This window comes from Oncorhynchus kisutch, linkage group LG4, assembly GCF_002021735.2.
Source record: "Oncorhynchus kisutch isolate 150728-3 linkage group LG4, Okis_V2, whole genome shotgun sequence".
In the NCBI taxonomy this organism is placed as follows: Eukaryota; Metazoa; Chordata; class Actinopteri; order Salmoniformes; family Salmonidae; genus Oncorhynchus; species Oncorhynchus kisutch.
Genome location: NC_034177.2, coordinates 36,072,783 through 36,095,605, shown reverse-complemented (window position 1 = coordinate 36,095,605; position 22,823 = coordinate 36,072,783). Strand labels below are relative to the sequence as shown.

Sequence of the window (22,823 nt, the reverse complement as noted above, 5' to 3'; positions counted from 1 at the left end):
AGGTCAGGTGAACAAAAGGACTTGAGTTTCTCTACGTTATCACTATCATGAGTGGTTAATCATGAAACAATCACCACTGCCCTTCTTCTTCCCGGAGTGTTCTTTATTCCTGTCTGCGCAGTGTACTGAGAACCCAGCTGGCTGTATGAACGGGGACAGTATATCCGGAGAGAGCCATGATTCCGTAAAACAGAGTATGTTACAGTCCCCGATGTCTCTCTGGAAGGAGATCCTCGCCCTGAGCTCGTCTACTTTATTGTCCAGAGACTCTGAAGTGGTGGATGGTGTGCCCGCCTCCTGAGTCGGACTAGAAGTCCACTCCAAATACCTCTTCTCAGCCAGCGGCGTCTTGGTGCAGCCTCTGGGATAAGTTCATTTGCCCTGGGGGGTGCGAACAAACGATGCAATTTTCCAAAGTCGTATTCGTGTTCGTAATGCGGGTGAGTTACCATCACTCTGACATCCACAAGTTCTAACCAGCAGTATGTAATAACACAAAAAACGTTCTGGGCTAATGATGTAAGAAATAACCAATAAAAACAAAATACTGCAATGTTGCTTAGCAGGTAGAAGCAGAGCTGCCATGTCTGTCGGCGTCATCTTACTTATTATCCCACCTCTAGTGAGAGAACTTCTGCTATACAGGTACATTGCTGTGTGTGGGCACGGCAGCGAGCGTGGTTGGGCGTGCATGTGTAAATAGAGACATCAGGGAGTCTTGGCTGGAGACGCCAAGGTCACATCAGAAGAGGGCTGACTGATGCACAACTCTGCAGTCATCCCTCTCTTCTTTTTCTCCTCCCCTAACCTTCTCTTTCTTCCTCCTCAGCTCCTTTCTTCCTCCCTAGTCATCCCTCTCTCCTGCGTTGTTATTGGTCTGTACAGAGGGCAGGGAACACTGGGCACATGGCTCACGTATTGCTGCGTCAGAAGTCCGGAATATACAGTATATATATATATATATATATATATATGAGGTACTTTTGTACCTCTTATATATATCAGTTGAAGTCGGAAGTTTACATACACTCAGGTTGGAGTCATTAAAACTCATTTTTCAACCACTCCACAAATTTATTTTTTGTAAACTATAGTTTTGGAAAGTCGGTTAGGACATCTACTTTGACCCAAGTAAATGTTGCTACTATTTCTTATAGACAGATTATTTCACTTATAATTTACTGTATCACAATTCCAGTGGGTCAGAAGTTTACGTACACTAAGTTGACTGTGCCTTTAAACAGCTTGGAAAATTCCATAAAAGGATGTCATGGCTTTAGAAGCTTCTGATAGGCTAATTGACATCATTTGAGTCAATTGGGGGTGTACCTGTGGATGTATTTCAAGGCTTACCTTCAAACTCAGTGCCTCTTTGCTTGATATCATGAGAAAATCTAAATAAATCATCCAAGACCTCAGAAAGAAATTGTAGACCCAAGGATGACCTCCACAAGTCATCCTTGGGAGCAATTTCCAAATGCCTGAAGGTACCACATTCATCTGTACAAACAATAGTATGCAAGTATTACCACCATGGGACCAAACAGCCCTCCTACCGCTCAGAAAGGAGACGCGTTCCGTCTCCTAGAGATGAAATCAAATCCCAGAACAAAATCAAATCAAATCAAATCAAATCAAATTTATTTGTCACATACACATGGTTAGCAGATGTTAATGCGAGTGTAGCGAAATGCTTGTGCTTCTAGTTCCGACAATGCAGTAATAACGAACAAGTGATCTAACTAACAATTCCAAAAAAAACTACTGTCTTATACACAGTGTAAGGGGATAAAGAATATGTACATAAAGATATATGAATGAGTGATGGTACAGAGCAGCATAGGCAAGATACAGTAGATGATATCGAGTACAGTATATACATATGAGATGAGTATGTAAACCAAGTGGCATAGTTAAAGTGGCTAGTGATACATGTATTACATAAGGATGCAGTCGATGATATAGAGTACAGTATCTACGTATGCATATGAGATTAATAATGTAGGGTAAGTAACATTATATAAGGTAGCATTGTTTAAAGTGGCTAGTGATATATTTACATCATTTCCCATCAATTCCCATGATTAAAGTGGCTGGAGTAGAGTCAGTGGCATTGACAGTGTGTTGGCAGTAGCCACTCAATGTTAGTGGTGGTTGTTTAACAGTCTGATGGCCTTGAGATAGAAGCTGTTTTTCAGTCTCTCGGTCCCAGCTTTGATGCACCTGTACTGACCTCGCCTTCTGGATGACAGCGGGGTGAACAGGCAGTGGCTCGGGTGGTTGATGTCCTTGATGATCTTTATGGCCTTCCTGTAGCATCGGGTGGTGTAGGTGTCCTGGAGGGCAGGTAGTTTGCCCCCGGTGATGCGTTGTGCAGACCTCACTACCCTCTGGAGAGCCTTACGGTTGAGGGCGTTGCAGTTGCCATACCAGGCGGTGATACAGCCCGCCAGGATGCTCTCGATTGTGCATCTGTAGAAGTTTGTGAGTGCTTTTGGTGACAAGCCGAATTTCTTCAGCCTCCTGAGGTTGAAGAGGCGCTGCTGCGCCTTCCTCACGATGCTGTCTGTGTGAGTGGACCAATTCAGTTTGTCTGTGATGTGTATGCCGAGGAACTTAAAACTTGCTACCCTCTCCACTACTGTTCCATCGATGTGGATGGGGGGGTGTTCCCTCTGCTGTTTCCTGAAGTCCACAATCATCTCCTTAGTTTTGTTGACGTTGAGTGTGAGGTTATTTTCCTGACACCACACTCCGAGGGCCCTCACCTCCTCCCTGTAGGCCGTCTCGTCGTTGTTGGTAATCAACAGCAAAGGACCTTGTGAAGATGCTGGAGGAAACACGCTGGAGGAAACACGTACAAAGTATCTGTATCCACAGTCAAACGAGTCCTATATCAACATAACCTGACAAGCCACTCAGCAAGGAAGAAGCCAGACTGCAACTGCACATGGGGAATAAATAAAAATAAAAAAGCCAGACTGCAACTGCACATGGGGACAAAGATCATACTTTTTGGAGAAATGTACTCTGGTCTGATTAAGCAAAAATAGAACGATTGGCCATAATGACCATCGTTTTGTTTTGGAGTAAAAAGGGGGAGGCTTGCAAGCCGAAGAACACCATCCCAACCGTGAAGCATGGGGGTGGCAGCATCATGTTGTGGGGGTGCTTTGCTGCAGGAGGGACTGGTGCACTTCACAAAATAGATGGCATCATGAGGCAAAAAAATGATGTGGATATATTGAAGCAACATCTCAAGATATCAGTCAGGAAGTTAAAGCTGGGTCGCAAATGGGTCTTCCAAATGGACAATGACCCCAAGCATACTTCCAAAGTTGTGGCAAAATGGCTTAAGGACAACAACGTCAAGGTATTGGAGTGGCCATCGCAAAGCCCTGACCTCAATCCTATAGAAAATTTGTGGGGAGAACTGAAAAAGTGTGTGCGAGCAAGGAGGCATACATACCTGATTCAGTTACACCAGCTCTGTCAGGAGGAATGAGCCAAAATTCACCCAACTTATTGTGGGAAGCTGGGAATAGAAACTGAAATAAATCCTTCTCTCTACTATTATTCTGACATTTCACAGTCTTAAACTAAAGTGGTGATCCTAACTGCCCTAAAACAGGGAATTTATACTAGGATTAAATGTCAGTCATTGTGAAATACTGAGTTTAAATGTATTTGGCTAAGGTGTATGTGAACTTCCGACTTCAACTGTGTGTGTGTGTGTGTGTGTGTGTGTGTGTGTGTGTGTGTGTGTGTGTGTGTGTGTGTGTGTGTGTGTGTGTGTGGTACGCACTGAGGACAGTCCGACCCGGTTGACAGTCGCGCCGGGGGCAAGGGGCGAGGTCGGAAGTTTACATACACCTTGTCTTATGTCAGTTAGGAACTCTGCAAGTTCAAATCCCCGAGCTGACAAGGTACAAATCTGTCGTTCTGCCCCTGAACAGGCAGTTAACCCACTGTTCCTAGGCCGTCATTGAACATAAGAATTTGTTCTTAACTGACTTGCCTGGTTAAATAAAGGTAAAAAAAAAACACCTTCCTCACCCACTTTGATGATAACACAGTGGCACCGACACGGCCCACTCCTGACGCAGACCAGCTGGCTGGAGTGTTTACGGACATATTCAATCTCTCCCTATCCCAGTCGGCTGTCCTCACTTGCTTTAAGATGTCCACCATTGTTCCTGTACCCAAGAAAGCAAAGGTAACTGAACGCAATGACTTTCCCCCGTAGCACTCACCTCTGTCATCATGAAGTGCTTCTCACCTCTTCCTAACCTGACACCCATCACTCATTCATATTTCCATCACTCATTCATATATCCTTATGTACATATTCTTTATCCCCTTACACTGTGTATAAGACAGTAGTTTTGGAATTGTTAGTTGTCATCCCTTTACACTTGTGTGTGTATAAGGTAGCTGTTGTGAAATTGTTAGGTTAGATTACTTGTTGGTTATTACTGCATTGTCGGAACTAGAAGCACAAGCATTTCGCTACACTCGCATTAACATCTGCTAACCATGTCTATGTGACAAATAAAATTTGATTTGATTTAATTTGATTTGACACCCTAGAGTCCCACTTCAATTTGCCTACCGCCCCAATAGATCCACAGATGATGCAATCACCTTCACACTGCGCTATCCCAATAGGACAAAAGGAATACCAATGTAAGAATACTGTTCATTGACTATAGCTTCAACACCATAGTACCCTCCAAGCTCATCATTAAGCTTGGGGCCCTGGGTCTGAACTAGAGGTCGACCGATCATGACTTTCAATGCCGATACCGATTATTGGAGGACCAAAAAAGCTGATTCCGATTAATTTTTATGTTTGTAATAATTACAACAATACTGAATGAACACTTATTTTTAATTAATATAATACATAAATAAAATCAATTTAGCCTCAAGTAAATCATGAAACATGTTCAATTTGGTTTAAATAATGCAAAAACAAAGTGTTGGAGAAGAAAGTAAAAGTGCAAAATGTGCTATGTAAGAAAGCTAACGTTTCAGTTCCTTGCTCAGAACATGAGAACATATGAAAGCTGGTGGTTCCTTTTAACATGAGTCTTCAATATTCCCAGGTAAGAAGTTTTGGGTTGTAGTTATTATATGAATTATAGGACTATTTCCCTCTATACCATTTGTATTTCATTAACCTTTGACTATTGGATGTTCTTATAGGCACTTTAGTATTGCCAGTGTAATAGAATAGCTTAGCACACGCTAACTAGTTAGCCATTTCACTTCGGTTACACCAGCCTCATCTCGGGAGTTGATAGGCTTTGAAGTCATAAACAGCGCAATGCTTGATGCACAACGAGGAGCTGCTGGCAAAACGCACAAAAGTGCTGTTTGAATGAATGTTTACGCACCTACTTCTGCCTACCACCGCCCAGTCAGATACTTGTATGCTTGTATGCTCAGTCAGATTATATGCAACGCAGGACACGCTAGATAATATCTAGTAATATCATCAACCATGTGTAGTTAACTAGTGATTATGATTGATTGTTTTTTATAAGATAAGTTTAATGCTAGCTAGCAACTTACCTTGGCTTACTGCATTCACGTAGCAGGCAGTCTCCTTGTGAAGTGCAATGAGAGAGAGGCAGGTCGTTATTGTGTTGGACTAGTTAACTGTAAGGTTGCAAGTTTGGATCCCCCGAGCTGACAAGGTGAAAATCTGTCGTTCTGCCAATGAACAAGGCAGTTAGCCCACCGTTCCTAGGCCATCATTGAAAATAAGAATGTGTTCTTTAACTGACTTGCCTAGTTAAATAAAGGTATAAAAAAAAAAAATCGGCACCCAAAACTACCGATTTCCGATTGTTATGAAAACTTGAAATCGGCCCTAATTAATCGGCCATTCCGAATAATCGGTCGACCTCTAGTCTGAACCCTGCTCTGTGCAACTGGGTCCTGGACTTCCTGATGGGCTGCCTCCAGGTGGTAGGACACAACACCTTCACTTCTTCTGATCCTCAACACAGGGGCCCCACAAGGGTCCGTGCTCAACCCCCTCCTGTACGCCCTGTTCAGCCATGACTGCGTGGCCACACACGCCTCCAACCCAATCATCAAGTTTGCTGACGACACAACAACAATGATGAGACAGCCTTCAGGGAGGAGGTGAGGGCCCTGGCTGGGTGCTGCCAGGAAAATAACATCTCCCTCAACATCAACAAAATGAAGGAGCTGATCTTGTACTTCAGGACTCAGCAGAGGGGGCATACCGCTATCCACATTGACGGAACTTCAGTAGAGAAGGTGGAAAGCTTCAAGTTCCTCAGCGTACACATCGCCAACAATCTAAAATGGTCCACCCACACAGACAGTGTGGTGTAGATTGAGCAACAGCGCCTCTTTAACCTCAGGAGGCTGAAAAATCCGGCTTAACCCCTAAGACCCTCACAAACTTTTACTGATGCACAATTGAGAGCATCTTGTCGGGCTGTATCACCACCTTGTATGGCAACTGCACCGCCTGCAACTGCAGGGCTCTCCAGAGGGTGGTGCGGTCTGTCTAACGCATCACTGGGAGCACATTGCCTGCCCTTCAGGACACCTACAGCACCCAATGTCTCAGGAATGCCAAAAAGATCATCAAGGACATCAACCACCCTAGCCACAGCCTGTTCATCCCGCTACCATCCAGAATGTGAGGTCATTACAGGTGCATCAAAACTGGGGCTGAGACAGAAGCTGTTTTCAATCTCAAGGCCATCAGACTGTTAAATAGCCATAACTAGCCGGCTACCTCCCGGTTACTCAACCCTAAACCCTAGAGGCTGCTGCCCCATGTACATAGACATGGAATCATTGGTCACTTTAATAATGGAACACTGGTCACTTTAGTCATGTTTACATACTGCTTTATTCATTTCATATGTATATACTGTATTCTATTCTACTGTATTTTAGTCATTGCCACTCCGACATTGCTCGTCCTAATAGTTACATATTTATTAATTCCATTCTTTTACTTTTAGATTTGTGTGTATTGTTTTCAATTGTTAGATACTACTGCACTGTTGGAGCTAGGAACACAAGCATTACGCTACACCCGCAGTAACATCTGCTAAGTGTGTGTATGTGACCAATACATTTTTATTTAATTTATGGACAGTATGTGAATAGAAAACATGTGTACATCAGTAGTTATATAAGATGAGCCATGAGGAGAATACAGTATATACATATAAAGTGGGTAAAACAGTATGTAAACATTATTAAAGTGCCCAGTGTTCAATAACTCTATGTTCATTGGGCAGCAGTCTAAGTTGCAGGGTAGAGTATTGGCAGGGTAGTTGGCTAGAGATACTACTGCACGGCTAGTGACTGTGACTTAGGTTCAGTGCAGGGTACTGGGCGGAGGCTGGCTAGTGGTGACTTTTTAACAGTTTCATGGCCTGGAGATGAACCTGTACTGTCTCCGCCTTACTAGATGGTAGCGAGGTAAACAGGCCGTATCCCGGGTGGCTGGGGTCCTTAAGTTGTGTGTTAATTGTGTGTGTGTTGCAGCCAGCTGTTCTCTCTCTGTTTGTGGTGTCTTTAATTGACCAGGCCAAAGGTTGTCGGCTCATTTGTGATTTGCTCCGTTGAGTCTAAGGAAGAGGAATGAGAATCCTGTCCTTTCTCTATGAGCTGTCACATGCACATACTTTCACACATATTCACACACAAAGACATGCACGCACGCACACACACACACACACACACACACACACACACACACACACACACACACACACACACACACACACACACACACACACACATAGGGCTCCAATTTCCCTCCACCACCCTCTGTGCTTCAGAAGCTCCTGCTACAGCCAGCCCATTAAAATCAGTGTGTAATTGGAAAACAAGTTCCTGCATCTAGCCATAAAAAGCCGGGTTTATTCAGAGCTGTCCAATAATGACCCATCCCCTAACTTATTCGTACTTTCCTCAAACACAAAAATCCCTTCCGCATTTTCATTAGATTTGGAGTCTTGAAAATGTTACTTTGTCTGTATTTTCTCAATTGGGATGTGTGTGTGACACGACGTGCAGCTATGTTATGGACCATTGTCTGCAGTAACTATGGGAGTGGAGTGCGTTTTCTCACCGACAGTGTGTGTCAATGCTAACATCAGTGCTACAGTAAATTGTATACACCCTTTGCTAAAATCCCCTCAGGAATTTTATAATGCTATTCCAATCTATTTCTCACCTCTTCCTCCATCCAGATCAATGGCGGGGAGATATTTTAACCTGGCTGGGTCAAAGAGGCCACTTTAATGTCGGGTTATAGATTGAGGTTATAGATTGATTCAGCCCAGAACAGCTAGGCTAAGGATCAACGTGTGTGTGTGTGTGTGTGTGTGTGTGTGTGTGTGTGTGTGTGTGTGTGTGTGTGTGTGAGTGTCTGAGTATAGGTCAATATCCTTGTGTAGTGTTAGTGCCAATCTAAGAAGTGTCAGTAGTGCTGCTGGGGTTTTCTGTTGCTAACAGTACCAGGCCATGGGGCAGTGGAGCAGCCTGTATCAAATCATAGTGATAAGCTAAACACACACACACACACACAGTCGCAGAGCAGCTCCAATGAACCCATTGCCTCTTGTCAAACAGCCTAGTTCCCTCAAGTCTTTATGTATGTTGTGTGCATGTGCACCAATGTGGATTTGTGTTCTCGAGCTGTTAGAAACAACCCAGTGTAGCCATCCCACAAAATTCGCTGGCACGTTCTACTGTCAATCAGAGAAATAGCAATTAGTATGCTACATAGGAAAGCTGTTGCTAGGTCAGGCTTTTATATCTCCCTTTCCCTCTCTCCCTCGATCCCTCTCTCCTTTTATTGAAAGAAACAAAGAGTATCTTGCATCACACCCTCTGAGAGGGTGAGGAGAGGGATGTTATATAGACATTTACCAGCTGTCAATCACTCAGATGTAGCACTGGGAGTGGCTGGATCTGAAGAGATTTATAACAAGTAGACAGGACTCTTTAGCTCTGTTGGACCAGGAGTTATTTTTTGGATCAAATGGTCAGAGGGAAAAACACAGTTGTACAGTGAGGTTCTTGCCTAGCAGGTTTTCTGGGTGTCTGTGTAGGTGTGTTTGATGATGTACTCAGATTTAGTCTAATGAAACAAAGTGCGAACATTGTGTTCTGCCCTACAGAACACGTGGGTTGATGTTTTCACTGTTTCTGTGTGCTGATGAAAATAGAGGAAAACAGTTTGATGCTCTTACCAGTTAATTAATTATACAACATGTTTACAATACTGGACCTGTTGCACCTCAATAACAACAACAAAAGCATAGTCACTACAGGCAGCAACATTCTAACACAGCTCACAATCTACTTACTAAATTCAGTTTGTCAGCCTTAATTATAATCAGTGGTGGAAAAAGTACCCAATTGTCATACTTGAGTAAAAGTAAATATACTTTAATAGATAATGACTCAAGTAAAAGTGCAAGTCACCCAGTAAAATATTACTTGAGTAAAAGTCAAAAAGTATTTTATTTTAAATATACTTAAGTATCAAAAGTAAATGTAATTGCTAAAATATACTTGGTAAAAGTATTAAACATTTCAAATTCCTTATATTAAGCACACCAGATGGCATCATTTAAAAAAAACATGTTTTATTGACTAACAGATAGCCAGGGGCACACTCCAACACTCAGACATCATTTACAAACAAAGTATGTGTTTAGTGAGTCCGCCATATCAGATGCAGTAGGGATGACCAGAGATGTTCTCTTGATAATTGTGTGAATTAGACAATTTTCCTGTCCTACTAAGCATTCAAAATGTAACGAGTACTTTGGGTGTTGGAAAATGTATGGTGTAAAAATGACATTATTAGAAATTAAGTGAAGTAAAGGTCCTCAAAAATGTAAATATTAAGTACTACTTAAGTAGTACTTTCAAGTATTTGTATTTAAGTACTTTACACCACTGATTATAACACAGGCCTATTTATAAATTGGACTCTTACAACTTTGTATTCCTCCCCAAGTTTGGTCCAGGTTGGGTTGCTGAGTGAAACTGTGGATGCGTCCCAAATGACCCCTATTTGGCACACTACTTTTGACCAGAGACCTATGGGCCCTGGTCGATCGTAGTGCACTGTACAGTATTGGGAATAGGGTGCTATCTGGGACACATCCTGTGCCCTGGTGTCCTTAAGTTATTATTTGGATGATTATAGAGTAGTGTTGTTTGTTATTATACTATGGGTGGGTCTAATCTTGAATGCTGGTTGGTTTAAACTGCATTCCAGCCGGTGTCTATGCCACAAGTTTCCACCAGCTAAATCTATGACGTTAAAATGCCTATTTACTCTGTTCCATCTGACTGCGCAATCCACTGTCTCATCAGCCCAGCCAAGTGATTTCTAAACTTTATCTCCTCTATAAAAAGCATCTAGACATTATCTCTCATTTCCTTTAGACTAACATTTAGTTTTCAACAGTGGAGATTTGTATAAACCTTGCTGGTTGTCTCTCCGACATTTGCAAAATTGTTTCAATATTCAAATTCGATCTCCAGCTGTCCCATAGTAATGAACATGTCGGAAGTTGGGACGAGACAGACAGACAGGGTTTCTCAGCCAGTCGAAATCATGAATCAGCTGGCATCATTTTTATGGATAGACAAAGTAAAATGTAAATTGAAAAAAGGTAAAACGAAACTAAGTGCAGCTAGTTTGCAGTCTTTCCAGATTCAGTTTGAAGTGATTGTTAGCTGTGTTGTTGGCTAGCTCCTTTCAAGGTGAAATCGTGCCTCATTAGCTCAATGTTATGGATGTATCCAAATAAATGTCACAAGAAAACACCTTAAACAAATGCAATTGCAGCTACTGTGCTGTTATTCTGGCTGCACTTTTTGACGCGACTGTAAGTTAACTGTAGTTGGCTAGTTAGCAAGCAAAGGGTAAGAACATTGCCAGCCATTATGGCAATGGAACATTTAGAACAAATGACTGGGTCGCGTCCATAGATACAGAACGAAAGGCTGAATGACTGGGTAGCGTCTCCAGCAACCAAACCGGGATAGAATGAACTACCCCCTGGCTTGGGTAGCAACCCTAGATGTGTGTCAGGACTATATCTTGGGCGGCAGGGTAGCCTAGTGGTTAGAGCGTTGGACTAGTAACCGGAAGGTTGTGAGTTCAAACTCCCAAGCTGACACGGTACAAATCTGTCGTTCTGCCCCTGAACAGGCAGTTAACCCACTGTTCCCAGGCCGTCATTGAAAATAAGAATGTGTTCTTAACTGACTTGCCTAGTTAAATAAAGGTTAAAAAATCAAAATCAAAAAAATCTTGTGGAAGGATGAAATAGAATTTATACATTCCTCAAAATAACGTTTTTAATGAAAATATGTAAATAATTATTTGAATATGTTGGTAAACCATTGTATAAAAGTGATAATACCCTCAATGCCCGTGTTTGGAGGATATATTGGCATGGGCCTAACTACATCAGTGCCAATACAGTTGAAGTCGGAAGTTTACATATACAGTGCCTTGCGAAAGTATTCGGCCCCCTTGAACTTTGCGACCTTTTGCCACATGTCAGGCTTCAAACATAAAGATATAAAACTGTATTTTTTTGTGAAGAATCAACAACAAGTGGGACACAATCATGAAGTGGAACGACATCTATTGGATATTTCAAACTTTTTTAACAAATCAAAAACTGAAAAATTGGGCGTGCAAAGTTATTCAGCCCCCTTAAGTTAATTCTTTGTAGCGCCACCATTTGCTGCGATTACAGCTGTAAGTCGCTTGGGGTATGTCTCTATCAGTTTTGCACACCGAGAGACTGACATTTTTTCCCATTCCTCCTTGCAAAACAGCTCGAGCTCAGTGAGGTTGGATGGAGAGCATTTGTGAACAGCAGTTTTCAGTTCTTTCCACAGATTCTCGATTGGATTCAGGTCTGGACTTTGACTTGGCCATTCTAACACCTGGATATGTTTATTTTTGAACCATTCCATTGTAGATTTTGCTTTATGTTTTGGATCATTGTCTTGTTGGAAGACAAATCTCCGTCCCAGTCTCAGGTCTTTTGCAGACTCCATCAGGTTTTCTTCCAGAATGGTCCTGTATTTGGCTCCATCCATCTTCCCATCAATTTTAACCATCTTCCCTGTCCCTGCTGAAGAAAAGCAGGCCCAAACCATGATGCTGCCACCACCATGTTTGACAGTGGGGATGGTGTGTTCAGGGTGATGAGCTGTGTTGCTTTTACGCCAAACATAACGTTTTGCATTGTTGCCAAAAAGTTCAATTTTGGTTTCATCTGACCAGAGCACCTTCTTCCACATGTTTGATGTGTCTCCCAGGTGGCTTGTGGCAAACTTTAAACGACACTTTTTATGGATATCTTTAAGAAATGGCTTTCTTCTTGCCACTCTTCCATAAAGGCCAGATTTGTGCAATATACGACTGATTGTTGTCCTATGGACAGAGTCTCCCACCTCAGCTGTAGATCTCTGCAGTTCATCCAGAGTGATCATGGGCCTCTTGGCTGCATCTCTGATCAGTCTTCTCCTTGTATGAGCTGAAAGTTTAGAGGGACGGCCAGGTCTTGGTAGATTTGCAGTGGTCTGATACTCCTTCCATTTCAATATTATCGCTTGCACAGTGCTCCTTGGGATGTTTAAAGCTTGGGGAATCTTTTTGTATCCAAATCCGGCTTTAAACTTCTTCACAACAGTATCTCGGACCTGCCTGGTGTGTTCCTTGTTCTTCATGATGCTCTCTGCGCTTTTAACGGACCTCTGAGACTATCACAGTGCAGGTGCATTTATACGGAGACTTGAATACACAGGTGGATTGTATTTATCATCATTAGTCATTTAGGTCAACATTGGATCATTCAGAGATCCTCACTGAACTTCTGGAGAGAGTTTGCTGCACTGAAAGTAAAGGGGCTGAATAATTTTGCACGCCCAATTTTTCAGTTTTAGATTTGTTAAAAAAGTTTGAAATATCCAATAAATGTCATTCCACTTCATGATTGTGTCCCACTTGTTGTTGATTCTTCACAAAAAAATACAGTTTTATATCTTTATGTTTGAAGCCTGAAATGTGGCAAAAGGTCGCAAAGTTCAAGGGGGCCGAATACTTTTGCAAGGCACTGTACTTTAGCCAAATACATTTAAACTCAGTTTTTCACAATTCCTGACTTTTAATCCCAGTAAAATGTCCCTGTTTTAGATCAGTTAGGATCACCACTTTATTTTAAGAATGTGACATGTCAGAATAGTAGTAGAGCGATTTATTTAAGCTTTTATTTTTTTCATCACATTCCCAGTGGGTCAGATGTTTACATACACTCAATTATTATGGGTGCACCTCAGCCACGCTCAAGGTCCTAAACGATATCTTAACCGCCATCGATAAGAAACATTACTGTGCAGCCGTATTCATTGATCTGGCCAAGGCTTTCGACTCTGTCAATCACCATATCCTCATCGGCAGACTCGACAGCCTTGGTTTCTCAAATGATTGTCTCGCCTGGTTCACCAACTACTTCTCTGATAGAGTTCAGTGTGTCAAATCGGAGGGTCTGCTGTCCGGACCTCTGGCAGTCTCTATGGGGGTGCCACAGGGTTCAATTCTTGGACCGACTCTCTTCTCTGTATACATCAATGAGGTCGCTCTTGCTGCTGGTGAGTCCCTGATCCACCTCTACGCAGACGACACCATTCTGTATACTTCCGGCCCTTCTTTGGACACTGTGTTAACAACCCTCCAGGCAAGCTTCAATGCCATACAACTCTCCTTCCGTGGCCTCCAATTGCTCTTAAATACAAGTAAAACTAAATGCATGCTCTTCAACCGATCGCTACCTGCACCTACCCGCCTGTCCAACATCACTACTCTGGACGGCTCTGACTTAGAATACGTGGACAACTACAAATACTTAGGTGTCTGGTTAGACTGTAAAGTCTCCTTCCAGACCCATATCAAACATCTCCAATCCAAAGTTAAATCAACAAAGCATCCTTCACTCATGCTGCCAAACATACCCTTGTAAAACTGACCATCCTACCAATCCTCGACTTTGGCGATGTCATTTACAAAATAGCCTCCAATACCCTACTCAACAAATTGGATGCAGTCTATCACAGTGCAATCCGTTTTATCACCAAAGCCCAATATACTACCCACCATTGCGACCTGTACGTTCTCGTTGGCTGGCCCTCGCTTCATACTCGTCGCCAAACCCACTGGCTCCATGTCATCTACAAGACCCTGCTAGGTAAAGTCCCCCCTTATCTCAGCTCGCTGGTCACCATAGCATCTCCCACCTGTAGCACACGCTCCAGCAGGTATATCTCTCTAGTCACCCCCAAAACCAATTCTTTCTTTGGCCGCCTCTCCTTCCAGTTCTCTGCTGCCAATGACTGGAACGAACTACAAAAATCTCTGAAACTGGAAACACTTATCTCCCTCACTAGCTTTAAGCACCAACTGTCAGAGCAGCTCACAGATTACTGCACCTGTACATAGCCCACCTATAATTTAGCCCAAACAACTACCTCTTTCCCAACTGTATTTAATTTTAATTAATTTATTTATTTTGCTCCTTTGCACCCCATTATTTTAATTTCTACTTTGCACATTCTTCCATTGCAAAACTACCATTCCAGTATTTTACTTGCTATATTGTATTTACTTTGCCATCATGGCCTTTTTTGCCTTTACCTCCCTTCTCAACTCATTTGCTCACATTGTATATAGACTTGTTTATACTGCATTATTGACTGTATGTTTGTTTTTACTCCATGTGTAACTCTGTGTCGTTTTATCTGTCGAACTGCTTTGCTTTATCTTGGCCAGGTCGCAATTGTAAATGAGAACTTGTTCTCAACTTGCCTACCTGGTTAAATAAAGGTAAAATAAATAAATAAATAAATATTATGTGGTAGCATTGCCTTTAAATGGTTTAACTTGGGTAAAACGTTTCTGGTATCCTTCCACAAACTTCCCACAATAAGTTGGGTGAATTTTGGCCCATTCCACCTGACAGAGCTGGTGTAACTGAGTCAGGTTTGTAGGCCTCCTTGCTCGCACACACTTTTTGAGTTCTGCCCACACATTTTCTATGGGATTGAGGTCATGGCTTTGTGATGGCCACTCCAATACCTTGACTTTGTTGTCCTTAAGCCATTTTGCCACAACTTTGGAGGTATGCTTGGGGTCATTGTCCATTTGGAAGACCCATTGGCGACCAAGCTTTAACTTCCTGGCTGATGTCTTGATATGTTGCTTCAATATATCCACATAATTTTCCTGCCTCATGATGTCCTCTATTTTGTGAAGTGCACCAGTCCCTCCTGCAGCAAAGCACCCCCACAACATGATGCTGCCACCCCCGTGCTTCACGGTTGGGATGGTGTTCTTTGGCTTGCAAGCCTCCCCGTTTTTCCTCTAAACATAACAATGTCATTATGGCCAAACAGTTATATTTTTGTTTCATCAGACCAGAGGACATTTCTCCAAAAGTATGATCTTTGTCCCCATGTGCAGTTGCAAACCGTAGTCTGGCTTTTTTATGGCAGTTTTGGAGCAGTGGCTTCTTCCTTGCTGAGCAGCCTTTCAGGTTATGTCGATATAGGACTTGTTTTACTGTAGATATAGATACTTTTGTACCTGTTTCCTCCAGCATCTTCACAGGGTCCTTTGCTGTTGTTCTGGGATTGATTTGCACTTTTTGCAACCAAAGTATGTTCATCTCTAGGAGACAGAACTGAGCGGTAGGATGGCTGCGTGGTCCCATGATGTTTATACTTGCGTACTATTGTCTGTACAGATGAATGTGGTACCTTCAGGCATTTGGAAATTGCTTCCAAGGATGAACCAGACTTGTAGAGGTCAACAATTTCTTTCTGAGGTCTTGGCTGATTTCTTTTGATTTTCCCATGGTGTCAGACAAAGAGGCACTGAGTTTGAAGGTAGGCCTTGAAATACATCCACAGGTACAACGACAATTGACTCAAATGTTGTCAATTGCCTATCAGAAGCTTCGAAAGCCATGACATAATTTTCTGGAATTTCCCAATCTTTTTAAAGGCACAGTCAACTTAGTGTATGTGAACTTCTGACCCACTGGAATTGTGACACAGTGAAATAATCTGTCTGCAAACAATTGTTGGAAAATGTACTTGTGTCATGCACAAAGTAGATGTCCTAACCAAAACTATAGTTTGTTAGCAAGACATTTGTGGAGTGGTTGAAAAACTAGTTTTAATGACTCCAACCTAAGTGTATGTAAACTTACAACTTCAACTCTATATCCTCCAAACACCGGCTTCTCGGGCATTATCACTTAAGTGCGTCCTTCCCCACCACAGTGTCAGAGCCCAGCCAGCCAGCCCAGCAGCTCATGGTTTACATTCTAACTCATTAGTCTATTGCTGGAGTGTATCAACAAGTTCTGCCCTATCCCACTTATTAAAGATCAGACAGGGTCATTTCCATGTAAAAGACCCATGAGCAGCAACATGTGAAATTCTTAGGATCATGTTAAATTGGCTGTCAAATGAAAGCTAAGAGTCTATATTCCTTTGTTATTAAGGTACAGTACATACAGTGGGGAGAACAAGTATTTGATACACTGCCGATTTTGCCGGTTTTCCTACTTACAAAGCATGTAGAAGTCTGTAATCTTTACCATAGGTACACTTTAACTGTGAGAGACGGAATCAAAAATAAAAAAAACAAAAATCCAGAAAATCACATTGTATGATTTTTAAGTAATTAATTTGCATTTTATTGCATGACATAAGTATTTGATACATTAGAAAAGCAGAACTTAATATTTGGTACAGAAACCTTTGTTTGCAATTACAGAGATCATGCGTTTCCGTAGTTCTTGACCAGGTTTGCACACACTGCAGCAGGGATTTTGGCCCACTCCTCCATACAGACCTTCTCCAGATCCTACAGGTTTCAGGGCTGTTGCTGGGCAATACGGACTTTCAGCTCCCTCCAACGATTTTCTATTGGGTTCAGGTCCGGAGACTGGCTTGGCCACTCCAGGACCTTTAGAAGCTTCTTACGGAGCCACTCCTTAGTCGCCCTGGCTGTGTGTTTCGGGTCATTGTCATGCTGGAAGACCCAGCCACGACCCATCTTCAATGCTCTTACTGAGGGAAGGAGGTTGTTGGCCAAGATCTCTCGATACATGGCCCCATCCATCCTCCCCTCAATACAGTGTAGTCGTCCTGTCCCCTAACAGAAAAGCATCCCCAAAGAATGATGTTTCCACCTCCACGCTTCACGGTTGGGATGGTGTTCTTGGGGTTGTACTCCTCCTTCTTCTTCCTCCAAACACGGCGAGTGGAGTTTAGACCAAAAAGCTCTATTTTGTCTCATCAGATCACATGACCTTCTCCCATTCCTCTTCTGGATCATCCAGATGGTCATTGGCACACTTCAGACGGGCCTGGACATGCATGCGCTGGCTTGAGCAGGGGGACCTTGCGTGCGCTGCAGGATTTTAATCCATGACGGCGTAGTGTGTTACTAATGGTTTTCTTTGAGACTGTGGTCCCAGCTCTCTTCAGGTCCTGCCGTGTAGTTCTGGGCTGATCCCTCACCTTCCTCATGATCATTGATGCCCCACGAGGTGAGATCTTGCATGGAGCCCCAGACCGAGGGTGATTGACTGTCATCTTGAACTTCTTCCATTTTCTAATAATTGCGCCAACAGTTGTTGCCTTCTCACCAAGCTGCTTGCCTATTGTCCTGTAGCCCATCCCAGCCTTCTGCAGGTCTACAATGTTATCCCTGATGTCCTTACACAGCTATCTGGTCTTGGCCATTGTGGAGAGGTTGGAGTCTGTTTGATTGAGTGTGTGGACAGGTGTCTTTTATACAGGTAACGTGTTCAAACAGGTGCAGTTAATACAGGTAATGAGTGGAGAACAGGGGGGCTTCTTAAAGAAAAACTAACAGGTCTGTGAGAGCCGGAATTCTTACTGGTTGGTAGGTGATCAAATACTTATGTCATGCAATAAAATGCAAATTAATAACTTAAAAATCATACAATGTGATTTTCTGGATTTTTGTTTTAGATTCCGTCTCTCGCAGTTGAAGTGTACCTATGATAAAAATGACAGACCTCTCCGTCATGAGGAGGGAGGATAATGGAAGTTCACAGAAGTAAGAATTAAAGGTAGACCTATCAATTAGTTAGTGTTTTTACTGTTATACATTTTTGTTTATGAATTATTAAGTAATTAAAACTCAATTCCGTTAATAAAATACATGTAGAGTATAGTTCAGTACAGTAAGGTAAAGTAGAGTTCAGTACACTACACAGTAGAGAACACTAGAGTTGAGTACACAGAATGTACTGAACTCTGCTGTACTGTACAAAACTTTACTGTACTCTATTGTGCTGTACATTGATGTCCAAACTTGTGAAACAGAGATGTCTATGATTGGTTTAGATTTGGTCCAGACCGGACCTACCAAATGTGGCCTTGTTTGGGGGCAGAGCTCATTAAAATAATAACCAGTGTGTAGAAATAATACCCAAATATGCAAAGAAGGATATAGCATATTTATACCTTTCTGTACCTATTTAAAATTACATTCATATCCAAAAGTATGCATTTCTGTGTAGTACAGATCAGGGACCCATGATGAAATTCTGTTACCCGCAATTCCGTCGCCGGGTGTAAATCCACTTCACCCCCACTCTTTCTGCAAACATCTTTAACTCTTCATTTGGAGCAGAGATCTAACAGAGTTTTTGGAAAGCGTGGACACAAAAACTGAGGGAGATTTTACCATAATTCTGTTACCAAACTTTGCATCTGCACAGTTCTTCCAGTAAATGTGTTATGTTCAGTGTAAATTGTTAAAAGTAGTCATTGTGCATAGAGTTGTATGGTTTGTTAAACTTTAAAATCAATGTTTTTTGTTTGGCATACTGTCTGGCAATCTGAGTGTCTGCTATTGTTATTGTGGAATTGCCCACAGGCCACTGTGCTTCTCTGCTGCTCTGCTTGTGGATCAATGGATCATACAATGGAAGAGCTTTGCAAATGTACTTGATGCCATACATACCCATATGGTCTTCTAAGGCAAATGGGTCATAGTCTCCATATGAATCTAGAAAGGAGTCTTCACTATGCAATGATGCATGCAAGTTTTGCAAGTTATGTCGTATTTAGCGATAGGGAAATCAGATGGAAAATGTGTGTGTGTGTGTTTGATGTGTGTGTCCTAATCTGCCCTTCTTTATATTAGCCAGCAGTAGACTGACTCAGAGACTGACTGTTATCACCATATGACCCTTTCATACTTTCATATTGGTATTCATGATGCTATCCTCTGTTTTTATGACCTGCCTGGATACTGATATAGGAATGCCTTTAATATTTTCCATTTGGAGATAATAATAACCTGCCTTTTGACTGTGAGATTATTATCTTTTGAATGCAATATTCTTCTACCGTTCAAGTTCTCAGATTGTAACAATATTTCCCTCTTCCTCTTCCACTTCATCTTCCTCCTTCTTTTCATCTTCTTCCTCATCCTCATCTTTCCCATCCTCTTCCTCATCATCCTCATCCTCCTCCTCTCCCCTCCACCCCTCTCCTCCATTTTCTCCTTTCCTCCTCCCGCTCCTCCTCTCCCTCAGAGAGCCAGCTCCTTCCGGGGAACAACTTCACCACAGAGTGTAACATCCCAGGGAACTTCATGTGTGGGGACGGGAAGTGTGTCCCAGGGGGGTGGCAGTGTGACGGACTGCCCGACTGCTTCGACAAGAGCGACGAGAAAGGCTGCCGTGAGTACAGCTCCCTTTCACCATCTCCACTTTCTCATTCTCTCTCATTCTCTCTCTCTCTCTAAGCATTTTAAGGGTTACCAGAGACCAGGTTTAGTCCTACGCTTCTTGCTTCTCCCCTTCTTTCTTGTCTAGCCCCCCTCACTCCCATCCCCCTATCCAACAAACCCATAGCCCCAGTTTAGCACTTGGGGAAACGTAATACCATCAAAGCAATGGACGATTACGCCTGTGTGTAGAAATAGCACATTATAATACTACTGTAACACCACGGTAATATAATCCAGTAAAGTCATGATCCTACTAGTGTTGCTTGGCTTTGATCTTTATTGAGCTTTCGTCTATCCTGCTATCTCTCTCGCTCTCGCTCTCTCTCTCTCTCGCCCCTCTCTCTCTCTATCTCCGCTCTCCCCCCTTTATCCCCCCTCTCCACATAAAGATGGGAATGTTGATAAGCATTGACTTTGAGCTCCTGACATATTTAAAGAGGCATTCAGCAGTAGAAACAATAACAAAGCATTTCCCCAGCCCTGTTTTGGTAAAAAAGCAGAGGGATGGGGCTGGAGAAATGCAACCACTCTCAAATTCATAGACAGAGCGATGGATGCAAGAACTGACCATCCATGATATCCAAATTATAGTTTTAGTCATGTTTTGGGCCTATATACAGTGTTTGTAAACAAAGTAAATGTACACAAACATTGGAGTAAAACAACCTTATATTTTGGGTTCTGATGGGGTAAGTCAGTGTAACTAAGCACCTGAGGCCTTTCTAAGTTATATTCTTCAAGAATCAATGGGTACATATCGTGAATTTACAAGTACAAAAATGGATGTAGCAATTGCGGATGACCCCTTTAAGGGGAACTCCCATCTCAAGTCGATGCATCGACACCCCCACCACACCCCGTCTCATTCTCCCTTCTTAAGTGAATATGTCTACAAGTATCCCATTTCTCTCTCTCTCTCTCTCTCTCTCTCTCTCTCTCTTGCTCGCTCTTGCTCTTGCTCTCTCTCGCTCCCCCTCTCTTCATCTCCAGGTGGGTTTTCCCCCTCATTCCCCTCTGATGACTGTTACCCTACCTTTCACTAACCTAATTATTTTTCTCCAATTAAGGAACATGTTTCCTCCTCATGTTGGGTGGGACGGGTGTTAGGTCCCTGCCAAACATCTACTCACCCCCTTCCCTTCTGGTTCTGCTGAGACTTTAAGACGCCTCTGGGAAATGTACATGTGGCTCAGTCCCAGTTTACACACCCTCCTAACTCTCATAACCCAATACACACACACACACACACACACACACACACACACACACACACACACACACACACACACACACACACACACACACACACACACACACACACACACACACACACACTGCCCTACCCCTTGTCCTCTCCTTCCATCCCTTCTTTGCCAACACTCTCTGTTTGCTGTGGCAGCTCAGGGAGTCACCAGACAACTCAAATTTTGCCAACGGGACCCTGATTCCCAAGATGACACGTCACACTGGAGTTGTTCATGGATTGTTGTTCTCTCTTTCTTTCTCTCTCTCTCTCGCTCTCTTTCTCTCTATTTGTCTCTCTCTATTTGTCTTTCTCTATTTGTCTCTCTCTTTTTGTCTCTCTCTTTTTGTCTCTCTCTATTTGTCTCTCTCTTTGCCTCCCTCTTTGTCTCTCTCTTTGTCTCTCTCTTTTTGTCTCTCCTTTTGTCTCTCTCTTTGTCTCTCTCTTTGTCTCTCTCTTTGTCTCTCTCTTTGTCTCTCACTCTCTCCCTACTCCTTTCTACTCTCTGACTACCTCTCTCTCTCTCAATTTTCCTCCTCCCTCCTTTCCTCTCTCAGCCTGAGGTCTCTGTAACCCATCTAACCCATCCCCTTCACTTCCATCACTTCACCTCCTGGCCTTGGCAGAGCAGACAGGTTAGGTTAGGCTTGGTTCTTCAGACAGCTCTCTGCTCTGTCAAGAGTTTTAACCTCACCATTGCACTGATGCTAACGTGCAGTGATCACCTTCGTATGAAATCATTTGAATTGATGCTGAAACAATGTGAATGGGTTCGCATGAAGTTACTCTAATTGACACTGAAGCCGAGTGGATGCATTGGTATTAAAATACCTTATAGATATCCCTACTCCTTTGTCGGAGAATTTAGTTGTTTTTGTCTGTCTCCTCCTTGACACACACACACACACACACACAAACACACACATCAAATTTTGTTGACCTTACAGTGAAATGCTTACTTACAAGCCCTTAATTAACAATGCAGATTTAAGAAAATACAAAAAAAAATACATTTGTTAAAGATAAGAAAAACAAGCAATTAAAGAGCAGCAAATAACAATAGTGGGGCCAAATACAGGGGGTACCGGTACAGAATGTGCGGGGGCACCGGTGTCGATGTAATTACGGTAATTATGTACATGCAGGTAGGGTTATTAAAGTGGCTATACATAGATGATAACAGAGAGTAGCTGTAGCGTGGGGGAGGGGATAAATAGTCTGGGTAGCCATTTGATTAGCTGTTCAGGAGTCTTATGGCTTGGGGGTAGAAGCTGTTTAGAAGCCTCTTGGTCCTAGACTTGGCTCTCTGGTACCGCTTGCCGTGCGGTAGCAGAGAGAACAGTCTATGACTAGGGTGGCTGGAGTCTTTGACACCGCCTGGTATAGAGGTCCTGGATGGCAGGAAGCTTGGCCCTGGTGATGAACTGGGCCGTACACACTACCCTCTGTAGTGCCTTGAGGTCAGAGGCCGAGAAGTTGCCATACCAGGCAGTGATGCAATCCGTCAGGATGCTCTCGATGGTGCAGCTGTAAAACCTTTTGAGGATCTGAGGACCCATGCCAAATCTTTTCAGTCTCCTGGGGGGGAATAGGTTTTGTCGTGCCCTCTTCAACACTGTCTTAGTGTCCTTGGACCATTTTAGTTTGTTTGTGATGTGGACGCCAAGGAACTGCTCCACTACAGCCCCG

The 22,823-nt window shown here is 42.8% G+C and overlaps 1 protein-coding gene across 2 annotated transcripts in view; it reads left to right on the top strand.

The window, feature by feature from the left end:
• The window catches only part of LOC109889484 (low-density lipoprotein receptor class A domain-containing protein 3), a 124,014-nt gene that overhangs the window by 43,471 nt on the left and 57,720 nt on the right, over positions 1-22,823 (top strand). For both annotated transcript variants that reach the window (XM_020480935.2, XM_020480934.2), the window contains exon 2: positions 19,695-19,841. In XM_020480935.2, the coding sequence (XP_020336524.1) occupies positions 19,695-19,841 (147 nt within the window). The remainder of the gene's footprint in view (positions 1-19,694; positions 19,842-22,823) is intronic.